Genomic DNA, 22,144 nt, shown 5'->3' on the forward strand with positions numbered 1-22,144 from the left:
AGTCCAAAAAAATTTACCTTTGAGTCAAGAATTTTTTTCTGCAGTGTATGAAAACATACAATCAAAGATATAAAAAGTTTATATCCCACATGTATTTAATTTGTATGTTTTTTCTTAAAAACGTAAATGAAAAATATTTTGTATGTTATTTGCTAATATGTTAGATATATTCATTAATATTATAAATTATAAATTTTTGTTATTAAGAGCGGACTTAAATTTGCAAGGTACCAGCTTAAATCAGCTGTTTACCTCTTTCTGATTCTTACTAAATTTTAAACCAATTTTCACTAATATTTAGCGATTAATTGTAAATTAGACATCTTATTGAAGAAGTTTTATATTTGATAAATTTTGATCAATCGATAATATTAAAAAATACATCCCCAAATTTTATCAATATTATGGAAAATAATCGTTTGTCACTGATTTAGAAAATGACTTTCAAATTACGTCAGTATTATGTACAATTGTGACAAATTATTGATGTTAAATAATGACTCACAGATGGTATCGGTATTACGTAAGACCGTGACTTGTCACTGATGTAAACACATGATATTAATCTTACGTCAAGATTACGTACAACCGTGACTTGTCACTGATGTAAACGCATGATGTTAAACTTACGTCAAGATTACGTACAGCCGTGACTTGTCACTGATGTAAACGCATGATGTTAAACTTACGTCGTTATGACATACAATGATGGCATTAATGTTACGTAATATTGTAGTTTATATATTATGTCAGTTGTACGTAATATCTAAGTCATTTCCGTTACATCATAGAGAAGTAATAAACTTACATCAGTATGATGTCAAAAATATATCATATATTTTTACATCATAATTGGATTACAAGACAGGTCAATTTTACGTCATATTTACGTAAAATATTGTGACATTCCTATGACTTATAAATGACGTCATATTGAAGTCATGTGTTCACTGGGTAATAATTAACAAAAATAATTAAACTCATAGACAAAAAAAAATTAACCTAAATACATAAATGCCGTAGAACGGGCAGTCGACGCGGTCACGGTAGCGGTGGCTTGCTCGGTCCGTCGATGAGGCCCGCGGTGCCGTCGCTCGCGACACCCCTCTGCCTCCCCCCTTATAATACCTTCTTCCCAATATAATTGAAAATTATTGAATTTTCGATCAAGTTTTTCATAGCATTCAATAATATTTATTACCATCCCTGATAGTAAATATTATCATCCTGATAGTAAATATTACCATCCTGATAGTAACTGTTACTAAAAAAAAGGCCATTCGGCAGCCGAAATGAAAGTAGATTTCATAATGAATAATAAAAATACTACTAGGGGAAGGACGGGCAAAACGGATATGTTAATTTGAAAATGAAATAACAAATATATATTACAATCATATCCATTCTTAACTTTGGCTAATAATTTTTTGGGTAATTGAAGTTTATAATTAAAGTAAAATAAAAATAATAACAAAGAAATTCTTCTTCGAAATTAAAAAAAAAAAAAAAGTCAACATTATCCGTTTTGCCCTACCAGGGCGGGCAAAATGAATACTCAGGTCGCGTAAAACGAATACTGATTGGAAAATACATTTCAATCAAAACAATCGTCGCAAAAATATCAACCGCGTCCTGAATATGAAGAAAAAAAATCAAATCTGCATCGTCCTTAACAACATTAAACTAAGTACTGTATACTTACGATTTAAAATTTTTTTTTTTTTCCTAAATTTCAATATTTATAAAAAAAATTCCCACAAGTATGCAAAACCAATGCTTTATCGATAACGGTAAGTGTAGTTACATAATAGATTGATAGATTGCTGTCTAAAATGTTTCTATCGACCGACCAGCGATTTAAAACGATTATTCATTTTACCCGCCCTCTCCGTCTTGCCCGTCCGTCCCCTAGGGTTGCATACGAAAAAAAAAAATTAGGCGCTTAAAATTGCACCAATTTCATTTTTAAGCTCTTCGAGGTTATTTTAAGCTCACCGAGCTCAAATAGATTGCTTTCCTATGCTTTTGAGCTCGAAGAGCTCAAAAGTCTGATAGAGATTTGATAAGACACTATTTTTTGAATTTTTAAACCGCAATAACTTTTGAATGAATAAACCGATTTTCACGCTGTTGGCAGCATTCGACGCAGTTATTCAAGTCTCACAAAAAATCTCAAATTTTGAATTGATCGCGCTAGGAATTTTGGAGTTATTCCGAAAAAACACTTTTTTCGGTTTTCTTTCGTTCACGATATCTCTCGAACGAATCAACCGATTTTGACTGGACTGGTAGCGGTCGACGTGGTTTTTTAAGGTTAAGAGCTGATTAGTTTTTGGAGTTGAACCATCAAGCCGTTTAAAAGTTATTCCAAAAAAACCACATTTAAAAAAAATTTTTTTTTTAGTTTTTTGAAGATTTCTCAAAATCTATTGATCTGAATCGATCCAAATAGTTTTCAAAATCTAAGTTTGGTCAAGCCCTTTCGAATGGCACCAATCACGATGAAATCGGTCAAGCCGTTCGAAAGTTATAAGCGGTTCACATACTTTCACACACACACACACAGGCTCGTGTCGGGCTTGCTGGGTCCCGCATCGGGCGCCTCCCCAGGTGGCGGATAGGGGAATGCCCGGCATATCTGCACGCCAGATGCGTCGGGTACCGAGGAAATAGAATACTCGGGGTGGACCAAAACCTAGCAAAAGATGATATGAAAATGCCAGATCAACTTCAAACATCGTCTACGGTGCAGAGGGGGGATACCTCAGTGCCGGCGAGGGAAGGTGTGCAAACGGGCCTGAACTCGTCGTTATCAAGCGACCGTTTGAACAGCGGAGTAGACCCCATGGCTCTGCTGTCTAGCAATGCTAGCAAGGTTACAGGGAGTACGAAATCAGCCCAGATGGCAGAGAACGGAAATCTGAGCAACATTCCTCCAAAAAGTGGAGGACCTTTTGCTCCTGTCACTAGTCAAACCTACCGAGGAAGAATCAACTCTGTACCGACCGTTACAGGCCAACAGTCACCAATGGAGAGGCTCGGCATCAAGATCGAAGAGTTAGCCGAGTTTATAAAAGACAAGAAGAATCTCCATCATGAGATTAGAAAATTGGTTACATTTATCACTACAGCATATAGGTTAGCCAACAAATCACCAGGCATGTCGGCCTCAACGACCCAAACAACTCCGAGTCTGAACAAAAAACCACAGCCATCTTTGGTCATTCCTAAAAAATTACCACAGCAAGGAAAGGACAGTAACAAGAAGAGGCAGCTGTCCACGCCCAGCCCTTCTTCAATAATCGGCAAGCCACCACAGAAAAAGACAGCCCGGGAGGACGTCTGGACAACAGTGGACCGCAATAGGAAGAAGAAGGAAAAAGAGCATGAAACAGCGGCTCCCCCTAATAAAGCTTGTAACGGGGTGGTTAGCCCTTTCCTCTTTGAAAAGGGCGCCACTGGGATTTTATACTCGGTGTCCCAGAAACCGGGGAGCATGAGAAGGAAAGATCGGGTCGTGAGAAGTTGAGAAAGGCTGAAAAATTAATACTGAGAAACAATTATTAACAATTAACAATTCAATTATTTATTTAATATAAACAATTTAATTTTAACAAAATTCCTTAATAATATTACCCTTAAAATTAACTTATCAATTACTTAATTGTGAGGACCTCTCACCTACGCAGGCACTTGCCAAAACTTACAACTAAAGATCCTTAAATTCTTTCAACTATAGATCATTACGCATCTATCTTCTTAATTTCTTAACTCTACATAGACCATTACGCATCTATCCTTAATTTCCTAATTCAATCATAGACCATTACGCATCTAGATTCCTAATTTCTAAATTTAATCATAGACCATTACGCATCTAGATTCTTAATTCCTTAACCCTCGTCCAACTGACGGAATAACAAACAACATATTTTACCCAATAAAACTTCTCAATATTTCGTATTTTCCAAAATTCCAAAATTACGCCTAACAATTTCTTAACACAAAATTCTGACCTTCGATTTTAATTCATTAAATTCATTAATATATCTTCTTAACTAAATTCATTTCCCAAATTTTCTTAAATAAAATTTTAACCAATTTTCCTTAAATAAATTTAATCTCCAGATTAACTAAATTTACCAAATTCACCAAATTTTCTTATCGAATTTATCTAATAAATTATCCTTAAATTCAATCAATTATTTAATAATTGATTTAGCACTTTTCTAACTTAAACAATTCAATTACATTTATCCACCGGCCTAAATTTAATTTTCCAAAACTTTACAATACTATCATAATCTACTAAATTTTACGCCAACACTTGTTTACTGCAAATAAATTTTACTACATTACATAATCACTAAATTTCTGTACTAGTTCACTTACTAAATTTTCTACTAATATTTTCAATTAATAAATTCTACTGAACTCATTACAGGATTTACTAAATTTAATCTTCCTAAACAAAATTCTAAACATCAACTATTCGAATCCTAAGCGTCTCAATACAACTCTTAACTACATACATTCTAGAATGACCTTCACTGACTTAATTACGCATTTTCATTTCTTATTCAAATTTACTTTTCTTTATATCTCGAAAATTCTTAACTAAAATTAATTTATCATAGCCAACAGGCCTATAATAAATTACTTATAAATTCTCTACAGTAAATTCACAAATAAACTATTAATCTCATTCTTTTAAAATAAATATCCAATAACAAAAACTAGCTAAATGACCTTGGCGCATGAATTTCTAAAGTACAAAACTTGCTAATATAAAAATGACCGCTCGAGAAATTAATTTTAATTATTTCAGCCTCTTAATTAAATTAATAATCAATTTTGGCCTAAAAAAATCGAAAATACCTGGAGACTCAATTATTGTTTTATCCAACGACAACTGATACTCCGGTCCAACTTGGCTGGCTCCGCCGCTTGGCGTCTTGTCGTCTCAAACCACTATGTTAGCTTCCGGTCAGGGCTTGTCCAATTCCAAAAACCGTAATAAACTCCTCAGTAGTTGCTTTCTATCGTCGGCGTTCAAAACTGCACTCTCTTGACTTATCTAATCTCAACAAGGTCACTGATTCACAAAAGGCAAAAGGCCACTGGCTTCCAGAAGGGAAAAAGCCTCGATTTTTTTCGTGCTCGCTCTTTTATAACCCTCAGCTCAGGCTCTCGAACTTTCCTATTGTTACGCCCCGCTTCATTTTCCGGGAACAGTAGTGGGGACTCTTGATTAGCACGCCCGGTGACAAGTCGAAACTCTTGTCAAAAATCGAAAAGTAAGGGAAAACCCTTACCTACCGTGCGTCAATTATCGGGGTCGATAATGACCCCGGGAAGTTCGATTTTCCCTGTTACAAGCTCAAAACCAGTCAAGTAAGGGTGCCTCTAAAAAACCGAGGAGAAAGAAGACAAGAACTAAGGCTGTTCTTGTCCAACCAGTAGACGGCCAAACTAATGCTGATATCCTAAAGGAAATCAAGGCCAAGGTAAGCCCTGTCGAGACAGATGTACACATAACGTCTATTAAAAAGACGAAACACGGAGGCGTTCTTCTTGAAATGGCTCGAAAGACCGAAGACAGCAAGGCTTTCACCGATGCAGTAAGGTCAGCCACTGCAAACATCGGCACGGTCAAGACGCTAACACCAATAACAACGATCGAGATCCTCGATTTGGATGAAATCTCTACCGAGAGCGAAGTCCGTGAAGCACTAAAACGTGAATTTACTGACAGCTAGGAGGTCAAACGGGTAAATTTGACAAAACCCACACCACGAGGAAATCGGGCAGCCTTCTGCGAAGTAGACGAGGCTAGTGCGATTAAGGCCGTTGACAAGGCCCATATAATGATCGGTAGGGTGAACTGTCGTATACGCCCAGTTGCAAAAGTAACCCGCTGTTTTAAATGTCTTAGTTTTAGTCACCAAACACGCCAGTGTGCGGGACCAAACAGAAGCAGGTGCTGCTACAAGTGTGGCGGAGAGAACCACAAGGCCGTAAACAATAATACAAATAAATCCTTCTATCAGTGGGGAAGTTAAAAATGGTAACTGTTATTAAAATAAATTATAACACTAACTATTTTTGCACTGAAAAACTTTCAATCATCCTAAATGATTGAAATTAAAAATTTAGTATAATAAACACAATTATTTCATTTTCTCCGTGTATACACTCGAACTCCTATAAATTTAATGCTACGAAGCCGACAACCTCGGGGAAGAACAGTTTATTACAGATTTCTTCCTCCACTAGAATATCCATCAAATAAAAACGTTGGACAATAGCTATTCCAGTAATTAGATAATAATGGAACTTTACGTATGTTTTTTTTATGAAAAATCGAAAAATTGTTCTGCTTAAAAAAAAATTGCAAAAAGCTATATTTTACGATTTTTTATGGCTGAAAATAAGTGAAACCCTCTATTATTGCCTGCGAATTAAGAGAAGCGATTTCTCTTTTGACGAAGGGGAAATCGAATTCAAGTTGTTTGAATTGATAAAAGTTTTATTTTATCTTGTCTCTTGATTGTTTTTAACTATTTAAAATGGCCAAACACATTTCTCGAAAAAATTAAGGAAGCACAATAAATTTTTTTAATTATTAGGAGTCTTTATAGGGCTGTATCTCAGTGAAAAATTGTCGACTCTCAAAATAAGTATTTTGTTGCTCTAAGATTCTAGTTTTCTGATTATTTGGCCTAAAAATTTTTGAAGCTACATTTTCAACGCAATCCGAAGAAACTAGGCGAAAAATAAAATTTCAAAATTTTGACTCTTTTTAACTTCCCGTGAAGAAAATTGAAAATTTTCAAAAATTGGGAAGTTATTGGTTTTACTCCGTTTTACAAAAATCGAATTATCATCAGATCTCGACGTTTTAAGATCACAGGAAGCTTCTCTGACTATTCCCACGATGTTGTCACTAATGTTTGTATATGTGTGTGTTTGTATGTCCATGTGTGTGTGTGTGTGTGTGTTGATGTCATTCGAAAGGGATCGGCCAAACTTAGATTTTGAATATAATTTGGACCGATTCGGACCAGTAGATTTTGAGAAATCTCAAAAAAACCACGAGAAAAAATTTTTTCAAATGTAGTTTTTTTGGAATAACTTTCAAACGGTTTTACCGATCAATTCTAAAAACTAATCAGCTTTGGACATCAAAAAGCCACGTCGATCGCCGCCAAGCTGGTTCTAAATCGGTTGATTCGTTCGAGAGATATCGTGAACGAAAGAAAACCGAAAAGAGTGCTTTTTCGGAATTACTCCGAAATTCCTTGTTTGATCAATTCAAACTCTAAAATTCTTTATGAGGCTAAGAAAACTGCGTCGAATGCCGCCAACCGCGTGAAAATCAGTTAATTCTGTTATATCCGATGATATAGTAGATGTCGATTTGATGCATTACGCGGCAAATCTATATATATATAGGGAAAGTGGGTTTCGTAGACCGTCAATCACGCAAAAACTACTGAACATATTGACATGGGACTAGGACCATTCGACGCGGAATGAATTGTAGATGGTTATAGGCTACTTATTTTTCGAATTCCATCAATCCTTCACCATTTTATTTCTATTTAACTTAGATAAACATTTTTCCCGCCCATAAAAACAAAAGACGAGCATTTTTCTTTAATTCATTTGTTTTTTTATCGGAAGGGTATTACGTTTTTTTTTTTTTTTTTCTTTTGAGAATTTAGTTCCATTTACCATCGCGTGGGCGGATGCGTGGGCAGAAGCATGGGCGGATGCGTGGGTGGAAAATTTCACTAATTATTTCATTTAGGCATGAAGGGTATTACGTTTTTTTTTTTTTTTTGAGAATTTAGTTCCATCTACCAACGCGTGGGTGGATGCGTGGGCAGATGCGTGGGCGGATGCGTGAGTGTAATATATATAAGCGAAATAGGGTTTCTTTGACTAAAGTTGACGTCAAAACTACTGAAGCTATCGGGATGGGACTGCTACCATTCGACGCAGAATTTTCCGTAGATGGTTATGGGTTACTTATTTTTTGGATTTCATCAACCATTTGTCATTTTTTTTACGATTTACTTTTACATACATTTTTTCCCGCTAAGAAAAACAAAAGACTCTCATTTTTTATTCATTTGTTTTTAATACGATTTTCTTTTGTTTTTATTACATAACCTTGATATTTGATTGATTTAACGTCATTTAAAAAAAGTTTAAGAAAAAGAAGCTTATTATTTTTGGTGAACTAAGTGTCGAAAATTTATGTTTATATGCTGATCGTATGTTTGGTTATGATAATTATCTGAAAATTAATTGGTTTCATGAAATAAAATAGTTAGATATCTATGAAATCTACTGAAAATGTTGTTGTTTATAAACTAGAACTTTTTGAAACATGAAACTTCAACCATATCTATTGAGATTTAATAACATTTACTAAAAATTTCCTTACAGCAAACGTCTCTTTAGCAGCGGGAAAAAGTAATTGCTAGGTTTCCAAAACTTAACATTACATGTAGTAATTCGGTCAACGGATTAAGAATTTTATATACATATTATTTTTGCTGATTACATAACTTATAAATTGTTCTTATTGCCGGATCGCGGGAATGTATCTGATTAAAATGAATGCATTTTCCAAACACTGGGTATGTGAAAAATAGATTTGGCTACTTATTTAAATAGAATTAGTAAAAAACATGCTAAATTTATTTTCTATAAAATATTGATGTCACTGAGAAAATTTTAAATAACAAAAAAATTCTTTGCAATTGAAGCTAGACAGATTTCAACTTTACTTATGAGACTTGCAGTGACTTTAACTAAAATTTCAATACTCATTTGGAATCTGTACAAATCAAAACAATACTCTAATTAAATTTCAAGTCTAGATCTAAAAATGCAATTTTATAAAGCACCCAGCGAAGCGGGCGGGTAACAGCTAGTTCACTATAATTTGAATTATTTAATTTAATTTATAATAAATTATATATTATAAATAATGAATTTTGTTTATATACAAAATTTGTTGTAGCACATAAATTAAAGTATAGTAATCTCCTTAAATAAACAATCAACAAACTAACTTTGTCAACATTTCTCAGAACTATAAAAGTACCCGAACAAGCTTGCTTGTGTTACTCGACAATTAAACCTTTGTGAAAACTAATAAAAGAAAAACCATCATGTGTTAAATGTCCTTCAAGGGTTTGTTAGTTACATATACATTCTCGTTAAGCATTTTCAAGAGGTCGTAAATTATAAAATAGAATAAGACTATTCATTAAATAAATAACTGATAAACTATTGGAGTTACGTTTAATAATATTAAACATAATAGTTAATATTTAATTAAAATAACAATATCTCATATTAATTAATAAACCAAAATCATAATTAATCTGCAACACATATATTAAATTTAAACGTCTTAATCATAATAATTTAATAAGTAACATTTATAAATTAATATCTAAACTTATAGCTATGATAGATAAACTTTACATAATTATATTTATAACATTTATAATAATTTAGTTATAATAATTTAGTTATAATAATAATAATAATAATAATAATAATAATAATGTTCTAAAGTTAATACTTTTGTTAATGGTTAAACCATAAGAATTTAAGATATAATTGTGAGCCCAGGTATACATTTGTGCATGTACCAAGCAAAATATATGTAGGCACAGAGACATGGACGAGAATAAGTATTAGTGTATAAGTTAAAATAAGTATTAGTATATATATGTTAGAATAAGTATAAGATGTAATAGACTAAGAGCTGTATTCATAGTTCCGGCTTAAGTGTAAGTGCACCTTAAGCACAAGCTTAAGGCAGCGTTTAGATTCATATACGGCTTTCTTAAGATATACTTCAAAATTTGATCTTATCTAAGACATGTGGCTGGGATAAATATTCATAATTTTAACTTAAGACAAGCTTGAGCATTAGATATTTCTGATGTATTCATATTCAAATAAGACGGTCTTATAAAATACCTTAACCTTACTTTTCATCCAAATAAGAGAGTTTTTTTCTAAGTCATCATTTCAGTTGACTTGAGATAATCTTAAATGTATTTACAGTGAAAAAAGTGGTTCAAATAATGAATTTTTTGGGGTTATATAATATTGACATCGACGATAATAATGATATCAATTTTGATTTGGACGACGATGATTTAATCATACGTATTCCAAAACGTTATATTCGAGATGTGCAAGATCCTTTTGATTTTTGTTCAGACATCGAATTCAAGTAAAGATATAGATTTGACAAGGATAATGTTAAATTCGGAATATTACCTCTTATAGAACAAAATTTAACTAAAGTCAATAAACGAGGATTACCAATCCCACCAATTTTTCAATTATTATGATTGCGATTTTATGCAACTGCAAGTTTTCAGGTAATTATAAATCAAGTTGAGAATATTTATTTCTTATTTACAGTTATTTGCTAACTTAGAGAACACTGAAAAGAGCGTTTTTATTTTTCAAACAAATATATATTTTGATAAAACTATTCTTACAGCTCATTTTAGGTGATACCATGACAGTATCACAACCAACAGTTTCCAGAATAGTTTTTCGGGTGAGCGTTTTACTTGCAAGCGAAATTCATGATTACATTAAAATGCCTCGAACTCAAGCAGCAAAATTAGAAAACCAGAGACTTTTTGAACGTTTGGGATTTGGTAATGGAGCAATTGGAATACCCGGGGTTGATGGAGCAATTGATTGCACTTATATCCGATGAATTCATACAATGTTTCAAAATATTAATGAAATCAACAGAAATCGAAAGGGCTATTTTTCTCTGAATGTACAAGTAAGTATTTCTTTTATTTTCACTAGTCATTACAGACTGAACAACTTATAATATGATAATTTTTATTATTTCGTAGGCGATTGTTGGCTCATGGATGGAATTTTTAGATATTGTTCCAGAATGGCCTGGTAGCGCTCATGATAGTCGAATTTTTCAAAATTCTCGAATTTACATGAGATATTCTGAACGTGAACTAACTGGGATACTTGTCTACGTATTCTTGATAATTTGTAATCATAAATTAAAGTCACAATTTTATCTCAGTTGAATTCCGAACTGTAAATGTAATAAATTCAGAATTGTAAATATAATGGATTCTATAAAAATTTAAACTTTCGTTAAATAGATATCATTTGTAATTACTTTTTCAAAAATATATCTATAAGAAAAGTTTTTGAACGTGTTTCAATAAAAAACAAAATTTTTTATAAAAAAACTATTTTTATTTTCAACCTTGACATTTTTGGTTTGATTACATTAAAAAAAGTAATTTATTTAATATAAAAATTTAATACATGCTTTAATAAAAAGTTACGGGCTTAACACTCTAATATAGTTAAAAATTGCATTCAAATGCACTTTAAAATTAAAATACTGTTAGCCCTTGGTACTTGAAAAGTTTTTTTAACGTACAGTATAAAATTATTTGTATTTTAAAAATTGCTATCACCTTATAAAATCTTTCAAACTAACGATAAATTTTTATCTTTACATTTCTATGCTATTTATTATAAAAATTAATAATAAACTAGAAATATCCAGAAAAAATCATGTCAATCATGCCCGTAATTCTTATTTTGTTGTCTTAATAAATTTAACTCACTTAGTTCAGCTGCAGCGGTTGCTGCACGAATCTCTAATTTATATTTTTGTTTCAGGTGTTCTATTGTTAGATTATGTATCTCTTCTTTATGTTGACATTTCAGTTGAAATAATTTCTCTTCTTGCTTTATTATTTTCTTAACCTTTCGCTTCTATAGAATTTCTCGTCTTCATTGGGTGGATTTTTTCTTCCTTTAGTTCTTTTCCTATATTGTTGAGCTAAGATGATTTTAAAAATATTAATTAAAATATATATTTTAAGTATTATGGCTAATAAAACTATTTCTACCAACGATTTTTTAGTAACAATAGACGATGAGGGTTCACGTGGTAATTCTTCATCATCATTGCCATCATTCTCATCATCTGGGAATAGTTGTTCAAGGCTTATGTATTCTTCACATTCCATTGAGTCAACAGCATTACACTTAGCTAGATACAAAATATTTCTTATAATTTCATTAATAGTGAACGATTAACCAATATATAAGAAAGTCAGAACTGCAAATATCTTGGTAGTTTTAAAAATAAAATAATTACAGAAGGAAAAAAAGATGAAAACGTCCTAGTAACTTCTTCTTCAGACTTATTTGAAGAAAATAAAATCGGTGCAGTTTTAATTAAGTTTGGGGCAATAAGGAAATATCAGGATCAACTTCAGAATCTGGAATTGATGGACCGACCCCAGTTGCAAGGCGATGTTGCTTTTTGGTTGTCAGCGCATTCCGTTGTTTTGTTTTTAGATTTGACCAAAGTTTTTTGAGTTGATCTGCATTTCGCTGCAATATTTTTAAAAATTATTATAAATTCGGCATACTATGTATTAAAAAAATAAAGATGAAATTAACAGATAACTAACAATTTTTAATTGTTTCTCTTTGAAAAAATCAAAATAAAACGCAATTAACGAAAAATTTCACATCCCAAGCGGCACAAATTTTTTGTTAATGTTTTGTTAAATTTAAGTTGACAATTATTAATTTTTAACTTCTTGTTGAGTGAAATCTACCAAAAGTTAACATTTTTTTTTGTGACGCTTGGGATGTAGAAAATTTGAAAAACTACAAGTCCAATTTTCAAGAAAAACTTTCTAAAACTAATTTATTTGTAAAATTTAATTAAAAACTGATCAAGTGGCTGTTAATTTTAGAGTCATATTAAAAATTTAATTTTACCCTTTCAGTAATTATACTAGATGAATTAAAGTCGGTTGCGATGAAATCCCATGCTTCTTTTTTTTCACTTAATGTAGCAGCATAACTCTTTTTATTTTCAATTACTTGGGCATAATTTTTAAAATTTGTAGAAAATATTTTTTCTACAGCGGTAAAATTAGTACTTTTTCCTTTTTTTGACATATTTTCTTCTGATCTTGCGGTAATAATTTTCTAGTTGAACTAGAGGCTTGAATTTGAGGCTTACAATTTTCTAAGGTACATTTGTACATCTGTTTACAATTTTGAATAAAAAACTTCATTGTCAAAATTTAAGTACTTTTCAACCAATGAGATTGTTGGAAACATAAGAATTTTCACGGAAATTGACGAACACGCGTTGACTTGGTCTTAAGTTGGGTCTTACTAAAGCTTATCTTACTGAAAATAAGATCCTGCTTAAAACTTTTTACTTACTCAAGTTTATCTTAAAGAATGACTCTGAAAACATCATAACTTACAGCCGATAAGGCCGTCTTCATGAAGACAGGCTTAAGTACAAACTTAAGACCGGACTATGAATACGGCCCTAAGTATATTGGTTTGAAACATAGAGGGGGAAGTGAAGCCGGGAACCACCGACTTCGAGCCGATACTTTTGTAACTACACTTCTCCCTGAGAACTTTAACTGAGCACTTGCTGTAGCTGAAACCACCGAATAAAATCAAGCTCTTCGTTAATTATTGTTTATCATTTAAAACAGTCCATCTAACTAAAGTTTTCCTTTTTCTTCAACTTAACCCTCCAGATTTCATTATCAAAAGCTGAATTAATGAACAACAATAAATTTAAATAGATCCCGCGTGACTACAACTCACACCTCAGTCCAGAAGGAGGCAGTACGAGCAATCTAGTGACCTTGCTGGACATAACAATTCATTCAATAGTTATTCCGGTTTTAAAATTCAAAAAATAGTGAGCGTGTTCAACCGAACTAAGTCCTGAGTAAACTTAGTAAGATATGTATAGTATAGTAGATAGGTATATGTTGTTGTATAGCCCCAAATTGGCTATAGTAAATTTATTGAGTTCTTTTAATTCGCCCGTTGGAGCGCGGTAGGGCGTTCAACTCGCAGTAAATAGATTAAGGCGGGAGAATAGATTTAAATTTGAATAATTTAAAATAAATTATATAAATATTTAATGAGTTTAAAACGCTCAGATTATTTTAGTTTAATTTAGATTTGCCTTGTGCGCAAATCTATTATTTATTATTCGATAGGTTACAAAATAAAAAGTACCGACAATAATTTCGAAAAAGGAAAATTTGCGTAGTGTACTACAGTCTTGCTTTTTGATAAGTGTCTTCTTATTCTTTGGTTTTCGACTCCCCTGGTTGAGATGTTCGTACCTTTGGAGTGGGAGAGTCCCAGAGGGTAGTGAGGGTAGTTGCGTGCGCCTCTGCGACTCCTGTCTTCGGCAAGCATCCCTTCTCGAGTTGGCAAAAATGGGACTATGCTGCGATGACGTCACGGCGACTCGACATTCTCAGACTATATGCAACCCGCGTGGATGCTTGGTTTTTATGACCTAGTCTTGAGTACTCGAGCAATCCCTTTTTTAAGCGAACGTTTTAGAAAATAAGTTACTTAGGGGATTATGATAATAAAAAGAGTAATAAATGAAGATCTCCGGGTTTTCCCAGCATTGTAAAGAGTATTTCCAAAACGTTCGGCATCTTATACTAAGTGACCATTACAATTAACGTAGGTTTATTTTAACAAAGAAATTTTTTCTTAGCATGTCTAAACTAACTGGACAGTACTAAAAGTTTTTATAAGTTTTTCCTTGGGAATTTCCGGTAATTATAAATTCGTCTATAACCTAAAATTTGTGATAGAAAATTTCCCATACTTAACAATAGAATTTAAAATAGAAAGGTTTACAATTTTTTAAAGATTCTTATTTTTCTTACCGATACTATTACAAATAAAATACATATATTTTAAATCTTCCTGGGTTTTTCCCGCTATCATTTATTGCAGCCATCTTTTTTATATGTAATTCTATATTAATATATATAGAGAGCGTTGTGATCAATCCTTTAGGATTCACAACAATGTATAGCAGGGAATGCTTTGACTATACTTAGGCTAACTAAGTTTACTCAGGACTTAGTTCGGCTGAACATGCTCAGTGTTCTATGAAAGTTATATCAAACTTTTGAGCTCGAAGAGCTCAAAAGCATGGGAGAGCTATCCTTTTGAGCTTCAAGAGCTCAAAACAACACATAAATTGTACTTTTGAGCTCGAAGAGCTCAAAAACTTCATAAGTGCAATTTTAAGCGCTTAGATATGGAATAAGCGGGAAGTTGCAGGGATGGCCTTCAGGGTCAACCGTTTTCCTAATTTTTTTTTTTTTAATTTTTGGTTTTAATTTTTTAATTTTTTTTTTTTTTTCTGTTTAGCTAAGATCCTTTTTTTTTCTTCATTTTGATCTTGTTTTTTTTTTGAGTTTTTGGCGATACTCAAGACACGTAGGAGTCGTAGTTTTCCCTCGACGACGTTTTCTGGGAGGAGAATCTCTAGATTTTGATGGTGTTATGCTTCCATCTAGTGGATGTTATTTTTATTTATTGAAAACTTTACTTACTGTAGTTCTTTCGCCCGGGAGTATTAAAAGGGTGCCACAACTTAGTCCTAACAGAGACTATACAAAACGTAATGTTTTTAGCAAGGTGCAATATCCCAAACGTCTGATATCGAGATAAGCACATGTAAGAAATGTGACACTTGCCGAAAATTAGTTTTCATAAACGTTACTTAATCCTAAAATGTATATGCTAGAAATGTGATGTCTAAAGAACGTTCATGTTAAAAACGTTATACTTCAAAAATGTAAAGCTTCTAAAAGCGATATCATCACAAGTGTGCCATTTGTAAATCGTTCAAGGTTCTAAACGTGATGTTTCCCTAACGTCATACGTTTAAAAATTCAATCGGCCATATCGACTGTAGGAGTTCCGTTGATGCAGTAGATTTCTTCAGATAATGAAAAAACCTATATGAATTTCAATCTGACCAATCTGACCAAAGTCACATCGTCTAATATATATTATTAGAAATTTTATCAATAATAATAATACTAGTAACAATAACTTGATAAATAAAAATTAATAATAATAATAACATAGTTCGAAAATTAAATATTAAATAATAATTAACATTTTTATAGACAGTATTGTTTGATTGAAAAAAAAATTATGCGCCCTTATGCCTTCAGAATTTTTTTGTCTTAAAGCCAAAAGGGCGTATACAAAAAAACAATTTTTATTCACTTTCCTTACAGATCTATATGTTATAAACATTTTTAGGCTAATTGGAGTAAAAAAAAATTTTTTTATACGCCCTTTTGGTTCTGCAGGGCCAGAAGGGCGTAGATGTTGAGATGCGACCTTCCGGCATTAGTAACGCGATATAGTAGTCCATTCTTCAAAGGATCTAATCGAGATCTGATAGATAGATTGTTTAAATTTTGTAGACAATATTTGAAAAATTTGTACCATAACGAATAATCAAAGCTACCAAAAATGTTATGTTCTGTGAAATAAAATAAGAAGATAAAAAGATGGTGTACATAAATTCGATGGCATTAATATCACCATGTAAAACTACAAAATTGATAATAGAAATAGCATTAACTAAAAGTGTTAAACTTATTTTTCCAGGCGTGATTCTACAGCCACCAGAATACTATTATGCAATGGAAGTTTTTCATGAAATTGATGTAGTGTTTGAATAGTAGAGAATCGTATGAAAATCTAACTATTGCATTGGTCCTCATGACGAAACTTTTGAAAAATTTGGATATATTTTGACTCAGCTCGTCAACTAATTTAGAAAATAATACATATGTCTTAAAAGTTTATATAAGTATGTATATATATGTTTAAATAAAAATTACATTCTCCTATCTTTTTATTAAATTCGCTGTTGCATTGGTTATTTTTTTCGAAATTATTGAAACTTTTAATTGATTAAGTGTGTTCTCTATGCTACAATCAAATGGTCCTGTGACTTTCAACTATTGGGTATTTGCATGATTTTCCAATCCATTAAATAGTTATGTCTTATTATTTTTAAAAATTTTTTTAAATTTTTGAAAAAAAAATTTTTTTTTTTTATCTATAAACATTTAAACTATTTAACAATAAAAAAATTGTTAAATTTTAAACGAATAGGTAGCTCCCTCTTGCGTATGTGACGTCATTGTGCATATTCCATTCAAATTTGTTGGCGCCAATCCACTCACAGAATGTTTTTATAAATACGCCTGATCAGCTGTTGTGATTGTTATTAAAAAAAACAACTGTTTAAATTATTTCAAAGCAAAAACATAAACTTTATAACTTTTTAATATGTCATTAAAAAACAGTGGTTGTTGGTGTATTGTACCAACATGTAAAAATACCGGTAAATCTAATCCAAATAAAATTTTTATAAATGTTCCATCAAATAAATTAAAACGAAAAATGTGGTTGGATGCATGCGGGAATAAAAGTGATTATTCTTTATCAAGTCGACTTTATTGTTGTGAGGATCATTTTGATGTAAGTAATAATAAAAATCAAAATAATTTGTTTATAATCAACTTATAACCTCAAATTTTTTAAATATTTTGACTGTAAATAAGTAATTAATTATTTTTATTTTAATTAAAAACAGATATGGAAAATTATTTAGAGTGGAAAATGATTGGTGGTAACAAACGGATGAAAAGTAATATTTTGCCACATAAATACATTGAAGAATCAAAACTGACAAGTGTAGAAGTTTCTCCAATGGAAGTAGATCAACCAAGTTCTGAGAAATCCAGCTTCAATTTTGATGATAAAATGATAGGTCGAAATTCAAGCAATAATATCGATAATATGGATCTGGAATATTTGGATACTGCAAATTCTACTGCAACTCAAGATTTTAAAGCCAGTGCATCTAATGTTTTTTATGATAATTTTCCTCCTCAAACTATAAAAGTTAATGCTGCAGTTCAAGTCAAGATAAGAAGTTTGTATAGGAGTACACAAATTCAGTGTAAACCTCAAACAAAAGACCGTGCAACTTCTCCCATTAAAATATTCTCTGGAGTAAAAAATTTGGATGACTCATGTTCTTCATCAATTAGTAATAATCAAGTAATGAACACATCAAATACAACAGTAAGTTCATTCCCAACTTCTTCAGATAACCTTTTGTCGACAAATCCAAGTAATGAAAATGAGTGGAAAAGCCAATATCAACAAGAAAAATTCCAAAAATTAAATTTAAAACAAACTTTCCAAAAAATTCAACAATCACCTCGTAAATATATCGGTATTCCAAACGACTGTATGGATATTATCGATATTTTACGGACTGCTAAATTAAGTGATGTTGAAATCTTTCTCACATTAAAAAAAATAAGACTAAATGAAAGTTTTGCTATTTTTAGCAGATAATTTTGGGATGTCTACTTCTAATGTAAGTCGTACATTTACTAAGACCTTGCCAATCATAACTGAGTATTTAAAAGACTTCATTATTTGGCCTTCATCTGCAAAAATTAAACAACAATTGCCAATGAGTTTCAGGAGTCGTTATGCCGCAGTTGAATCGATCATTGATTGTTTGGAAATTGAAATTGAAAAGCCAACAGACCCAGTTAAACAATCATTGACATGGTCAGAATACAAAAATGTAATACTGTGAAATATTTAGTATCTTGTACTCCAAATGGTATAGTTAATTTCATATCACCAGGTTATGGTGGTAGAGCATCTGATGCAGAAATAGTTTCAAACTCTGGATACTTGGATTATTTAAAGCCAGGTGCAGCTGTATTAGCAGATAGAGGTTTCAAACATATTGAAAATTTAGTAGTTGCGAAAAAATGTACATTGATTAGACCTCCTACAGTAAGCTCTAATAAGCAACCAACTCATGATGAAGTCATTGCGACGAAACGAATCGCTAGCCTTCGAATTCACATTGAAAGGTTAATAAGAAGAATCAGAGAATTTCATATTTGTGAACCTCATTCATGTGTTAATGTTAAATTGATTCCGCAAATGGATAATATTATCACGATTGTCGCTGCTTTAACTAATTTACAAGGACCACTGATAAAAAAACATAAGTAACATTAGAGATTAATTAAAAATATAATATTAATTATTTTACAAAATTTTGCTATTCACAGTAAATAAGCTTATGTATATATCTATAAACATTCAAAACATACAAGTGTCTTAAAATAATACGTTTTTGATCTTAATTATTTTATTGCTCTGTTTTGTATAAAGAATTAAATAATCGTTTAAAAATACATTTCTCCCAAAATTTACTCAAATCTTCCAATAATTTATTAATTAATTGTGATTCGTAATTAATAATAATAGATTTAAATGCTTTTGTATCTTCGAAGTTCGGGTCTGCAACAACAAACATCGCTTTTTTTCTTCCGGCAAAAAGCATTTGCATTTGCATTTGCGTTATGTACTTCATTGCTACTTTATCGTAATTATTAGTATCAATATATGTACGAGCACTTTTATCTGACGTTGGGCATTTAATTTCAATAACAAATTCGTCGTCAATAGCATCAGGCGAAGCTCCTAGATAAGGATATTTTTCAGATAAAAATAAACCACATTTATTAAACTTTTTTTTCATCTTCTGTTCAACTTGTTGTAAAACCATTGCTTCTAATTTTTTGCCTCGTTCCATAGCTTTCGTATTCCGCAATTTTTTACCACCGACCAACAACTCCACTAAAATTCCATTCGGTGTATTACAACGTGATGCTTCATATGCCTTTGATGCAGTAACTCGTCCGTAGCGCAATGTAAACCAGAGCTCACAGTTTGCTTGATCTTGAGTCATTTTTTCAATTCGCTCACGCAAATCTTTTGACATTCGACTTCTGCTGAATGTTAAAAATTCATCATAAGATGTTCCTCCTTCATTAATGAAATTTACTAATAAATTATGAATCGAAAGACTTTGCTCGTTATTTACATCATTGAAGTATTTTAAAATTTGACTCTGTACAGTTTTTTGATTTGTTCTTTTTACAAATTCTTCTAATGCATTAAAAGGTTTATTCAAAGCAATCGATTCTTTAGTACTGGCAAAATCTTTTACCATAATGAATTTTATTGATGATCCAACTTGAGATAGAACTGATTTTCGCCAATAACATTCAATATCCGTCGGTGATGGTTCTTCAGATCTTCTGTGTAGCCACATTATAAAAGCAATCGCATGCTTGCATCCACCTAAAAAAGACAAAGGGAATGTATTGGTAGGTATTTTATTTTTAATCAATTTTTTTTGTTTCTCGTATCAAACAGTAACTATAAATAATAGAGTTAAGAATAACAGTAATAGTTATAGCTAAAATATTTTTACACTATTGTACTTATCTGACGATGCGGCACAATCATGACATTGAATCGATAAAATCTCTTCCTCAACAATATTTAAAACAAGAGTCACTCGATATGATTTATTGTGTACTCTGTGCTCAGGACAAATAAGACATTTGAGAGTACATTCTGGCCCATGAAGTTTTAGTTGAACAAATTCAATAGCAGCATCTCCATACGACTGTCTTCCGGATCTATATTTGAATATATTTATTTTATTATTAGTCTAATATTTCAACTATAATATTTAAACACTTTTTGTAAATTAAAAACTAACCTATATTAAAATTTTTTTTTATTTTTTTCAATATGAGAATTTCACTTTAAAAAAACAAAGAAATGACTGGTTGATTTTTTTATATATACTATTTATTTTTAAAATTTCGATTTATCAAAAAATCCAAAAATTATTAAACAATAATGAAATTACGTATCATGAAAATTTATACTCACAGGTTAGCTTTTGCGCCTTGCATTTCTGCAGATACAAAATTGGAGTTAGTAGCTAAGTAAGATGCGACCATAAAAGCATCAACACGAGGTAGATTATCGGATCGAGCTTCACTGAAACCAGGATCGACTTTTCTTCGAGGCATTTTTATTTCTTTTTAATTATTTATTGTCAGTTACTATCACCCCGTTCACATGTACCACTAGTACCACTCAGCATTTATGGTAATATAGAGTATAATCATAATATCTATGCTAATTATTCTTTTTAAAGAAAAATATTTATGCTACTTTCAGTAAATTTTAGTCTTAATGATAAAATATAACTAAACTCACTATAAATAAAAACCAACTTGAAACTTTTTTCAATAATTTATCATTCGTCGTTTATCATGCATTCAAATAACGCGCCAATAATATGCACAATGACGTCAGACCAATCACATCACGTTTTACATCACGTGATTTTTACATCATATTTGACCACTTTTATTTATTTATTTATTTAAAAATTATTTGTAAAAATTAAATTTTTTTCTTACGTAGGTATTTTATGTGTATCAAAGAATTTATTAACTGAACTTTATTTGCAAAATCATTTTCATGCAAATACCCAATTGTGTTCTCACATGAAAATTAAATTAGCCGACATTTAATAATTTTTAAAATTTTGTAAAAATAAATTATGGCAAAAAAAATTAGAAAAAAAAAAATTGACATCTAGACATTTAAAAAAATTAAAAATGCAATTTTTTAAAATAATTTTTTGTAACAAATTTGTTTGTTGAAAAAAATTTTTTTAATTGTCAAGTGACTGCTAACTTTAATGTCATTGTTCTCACAACTCAAAGAGGATTTAAGTTTGCTCATCAATATCATTCTGACTTGAATTTTGGTCAAATAAAATTTTTGACGTTTGTACGTATGACAGTGTGATTTTATAGACGAAAATTTCCAGGTATAGTATCATAAGAAATCTATAATATCGATTGAATTTGACTTGTTTTGCAGTCGGTAACGCGGCTGAATTTTTTTAAACGTATATCGTTAGGGAAACATCACGATTAGAACCTTGAACGATTTACAAATGGCACACTTGTGATGCTATCGCTTTTAGAAGCTTTACATTTTTGAAGTATAACGTTTCTTAACATGAACGTTCTTTAGACATCACATTTCTAGCATATACATTTTAGGATTAAGTAACGTTTATGAAAACTAATTTTCGGCAAGTGTCACATTTCTTACATGTGCTTATCTCGATATCAGACGTTTGGGATATTGCACCTTGCTAAAAACATTACGTTTTGTATAGTCTCTGTTAGGACTAAGTTGTGGCACCCTATTAAAATACTCGGTTTCAGCGCGGGAAAGAAATCATTTTAAATAAAAGAATTCTATTTAGACG

The 22,144-nt window shown here is 31.3% G+C and overlaps 3 protein-coding genes and 2 long non-coding RNA genes across 5 annotated transcripts in view; 2 read left to right on the top strand and 3 right to left on the bottom strand.

Annotated features, from left to right (window-relative positions):
* The window catches only part of LOC123261519 (serine/threonine-protein kinase BRSK2), a 32,930-nt gene extending 27,989 nt beyond the window's left edge, over nt 1-4,941 (bottom strand). Inside the window, exon 1 of the mRNA XM_044723159.1 lies at nt 4,879-4,941. The gene's annotated coding sequence lies outside the window, so the exon portion shown is untranslated. The remainder of the gene's footprint in view (nt 1-4,878) is intronic.
* A 4,883-nt stretch (nt 4,942-9,824) lies between these two features.
* On the top strand, nt 9,825-11,175 carry LOC123261552. Its single transcript, XR_006508682.1, has 3 exons — nt 9,825-10,421; nt 10,547-10,843; nt 10,920-11,175. It is a non-coding gene; the product is annotated as an uncharacterized LOC123261552 (long non-coding RNA).
* A 628-nt stretch (nt 11,176-11,803) lies between these two features.
* Nucleotides 11,804-12,958, bottom strand: LOC123261553. The gene is made up of 4 exons (XR_006508683.1): nt 12,841-12,958; nt 12,206-12,444; nt 11,959-12,097; nt 11,804-11,884 (listed from the first exon to the last, which is right to left on the bottom strand). It is a non-coding gene; the product is annotated as an uncharacterized LOC123261553 (long non-coding RNA).
* Nucleotides 12,959-17,039: 4,081 nt separating this feature from the next.
* On the top strand, nt 17,040-18,318 carry LOC123261432. Its single transcript, XM_044723025.1, has 2 exons — nt 17,040-17,430; nt 17,546-18,318. The coding sequence occupies exon 2, from the start codon at nt 17,548-17,550 to the stop codon at nt 18,316-18,318; it is 771 nt and encodes a 256-aa protein (XP_044578960.1). The 5' UTR covers nt 17,040-17,430; nt 17,546-17,547.
* A 678-nt stretch (nt 18,319-18,996) lies between these two features.
* LOC123261529 lies at nt 18,997-21,245 on the bottom strand. Its single transcript, XM_044723175.1, has 3 exons — nt 20,740-21,245; nt 20,284-20,480; nt 18,997-20,136 (listed from the first exon to the last, which is right to left on the bottom strand). The coding sequence occupies exons 1-3, from the start codon at nt 20,880-20,882 to the stop codon at nt 19,139-19,141; spliced, it is 1,338 nt and encodes a 445-aa protein (XP_044579110.1). The 5' UTR covers nt 20,883-21,245; the 3' UTR covers nt 18,997-19,138.
* Between the last annotated feature and the right edge of the window lie 899 nt (nt 21,246-22,144).

This window comes from Cotesia glomerata, linkage group LG3 (genome assembly GCF_020080835.1).
Source record: "Cotesia glomerata isolate CgM1 linkage group LG3, MPM_Cglom_v2.3, whole genome shotgun sequence".
Lineage (NCBI taxonomy): Eukaryota > Metazoa > Arthropoda > Insecta > Hymenoptera > Braconidae > Cotesia > Cotesia glomerata.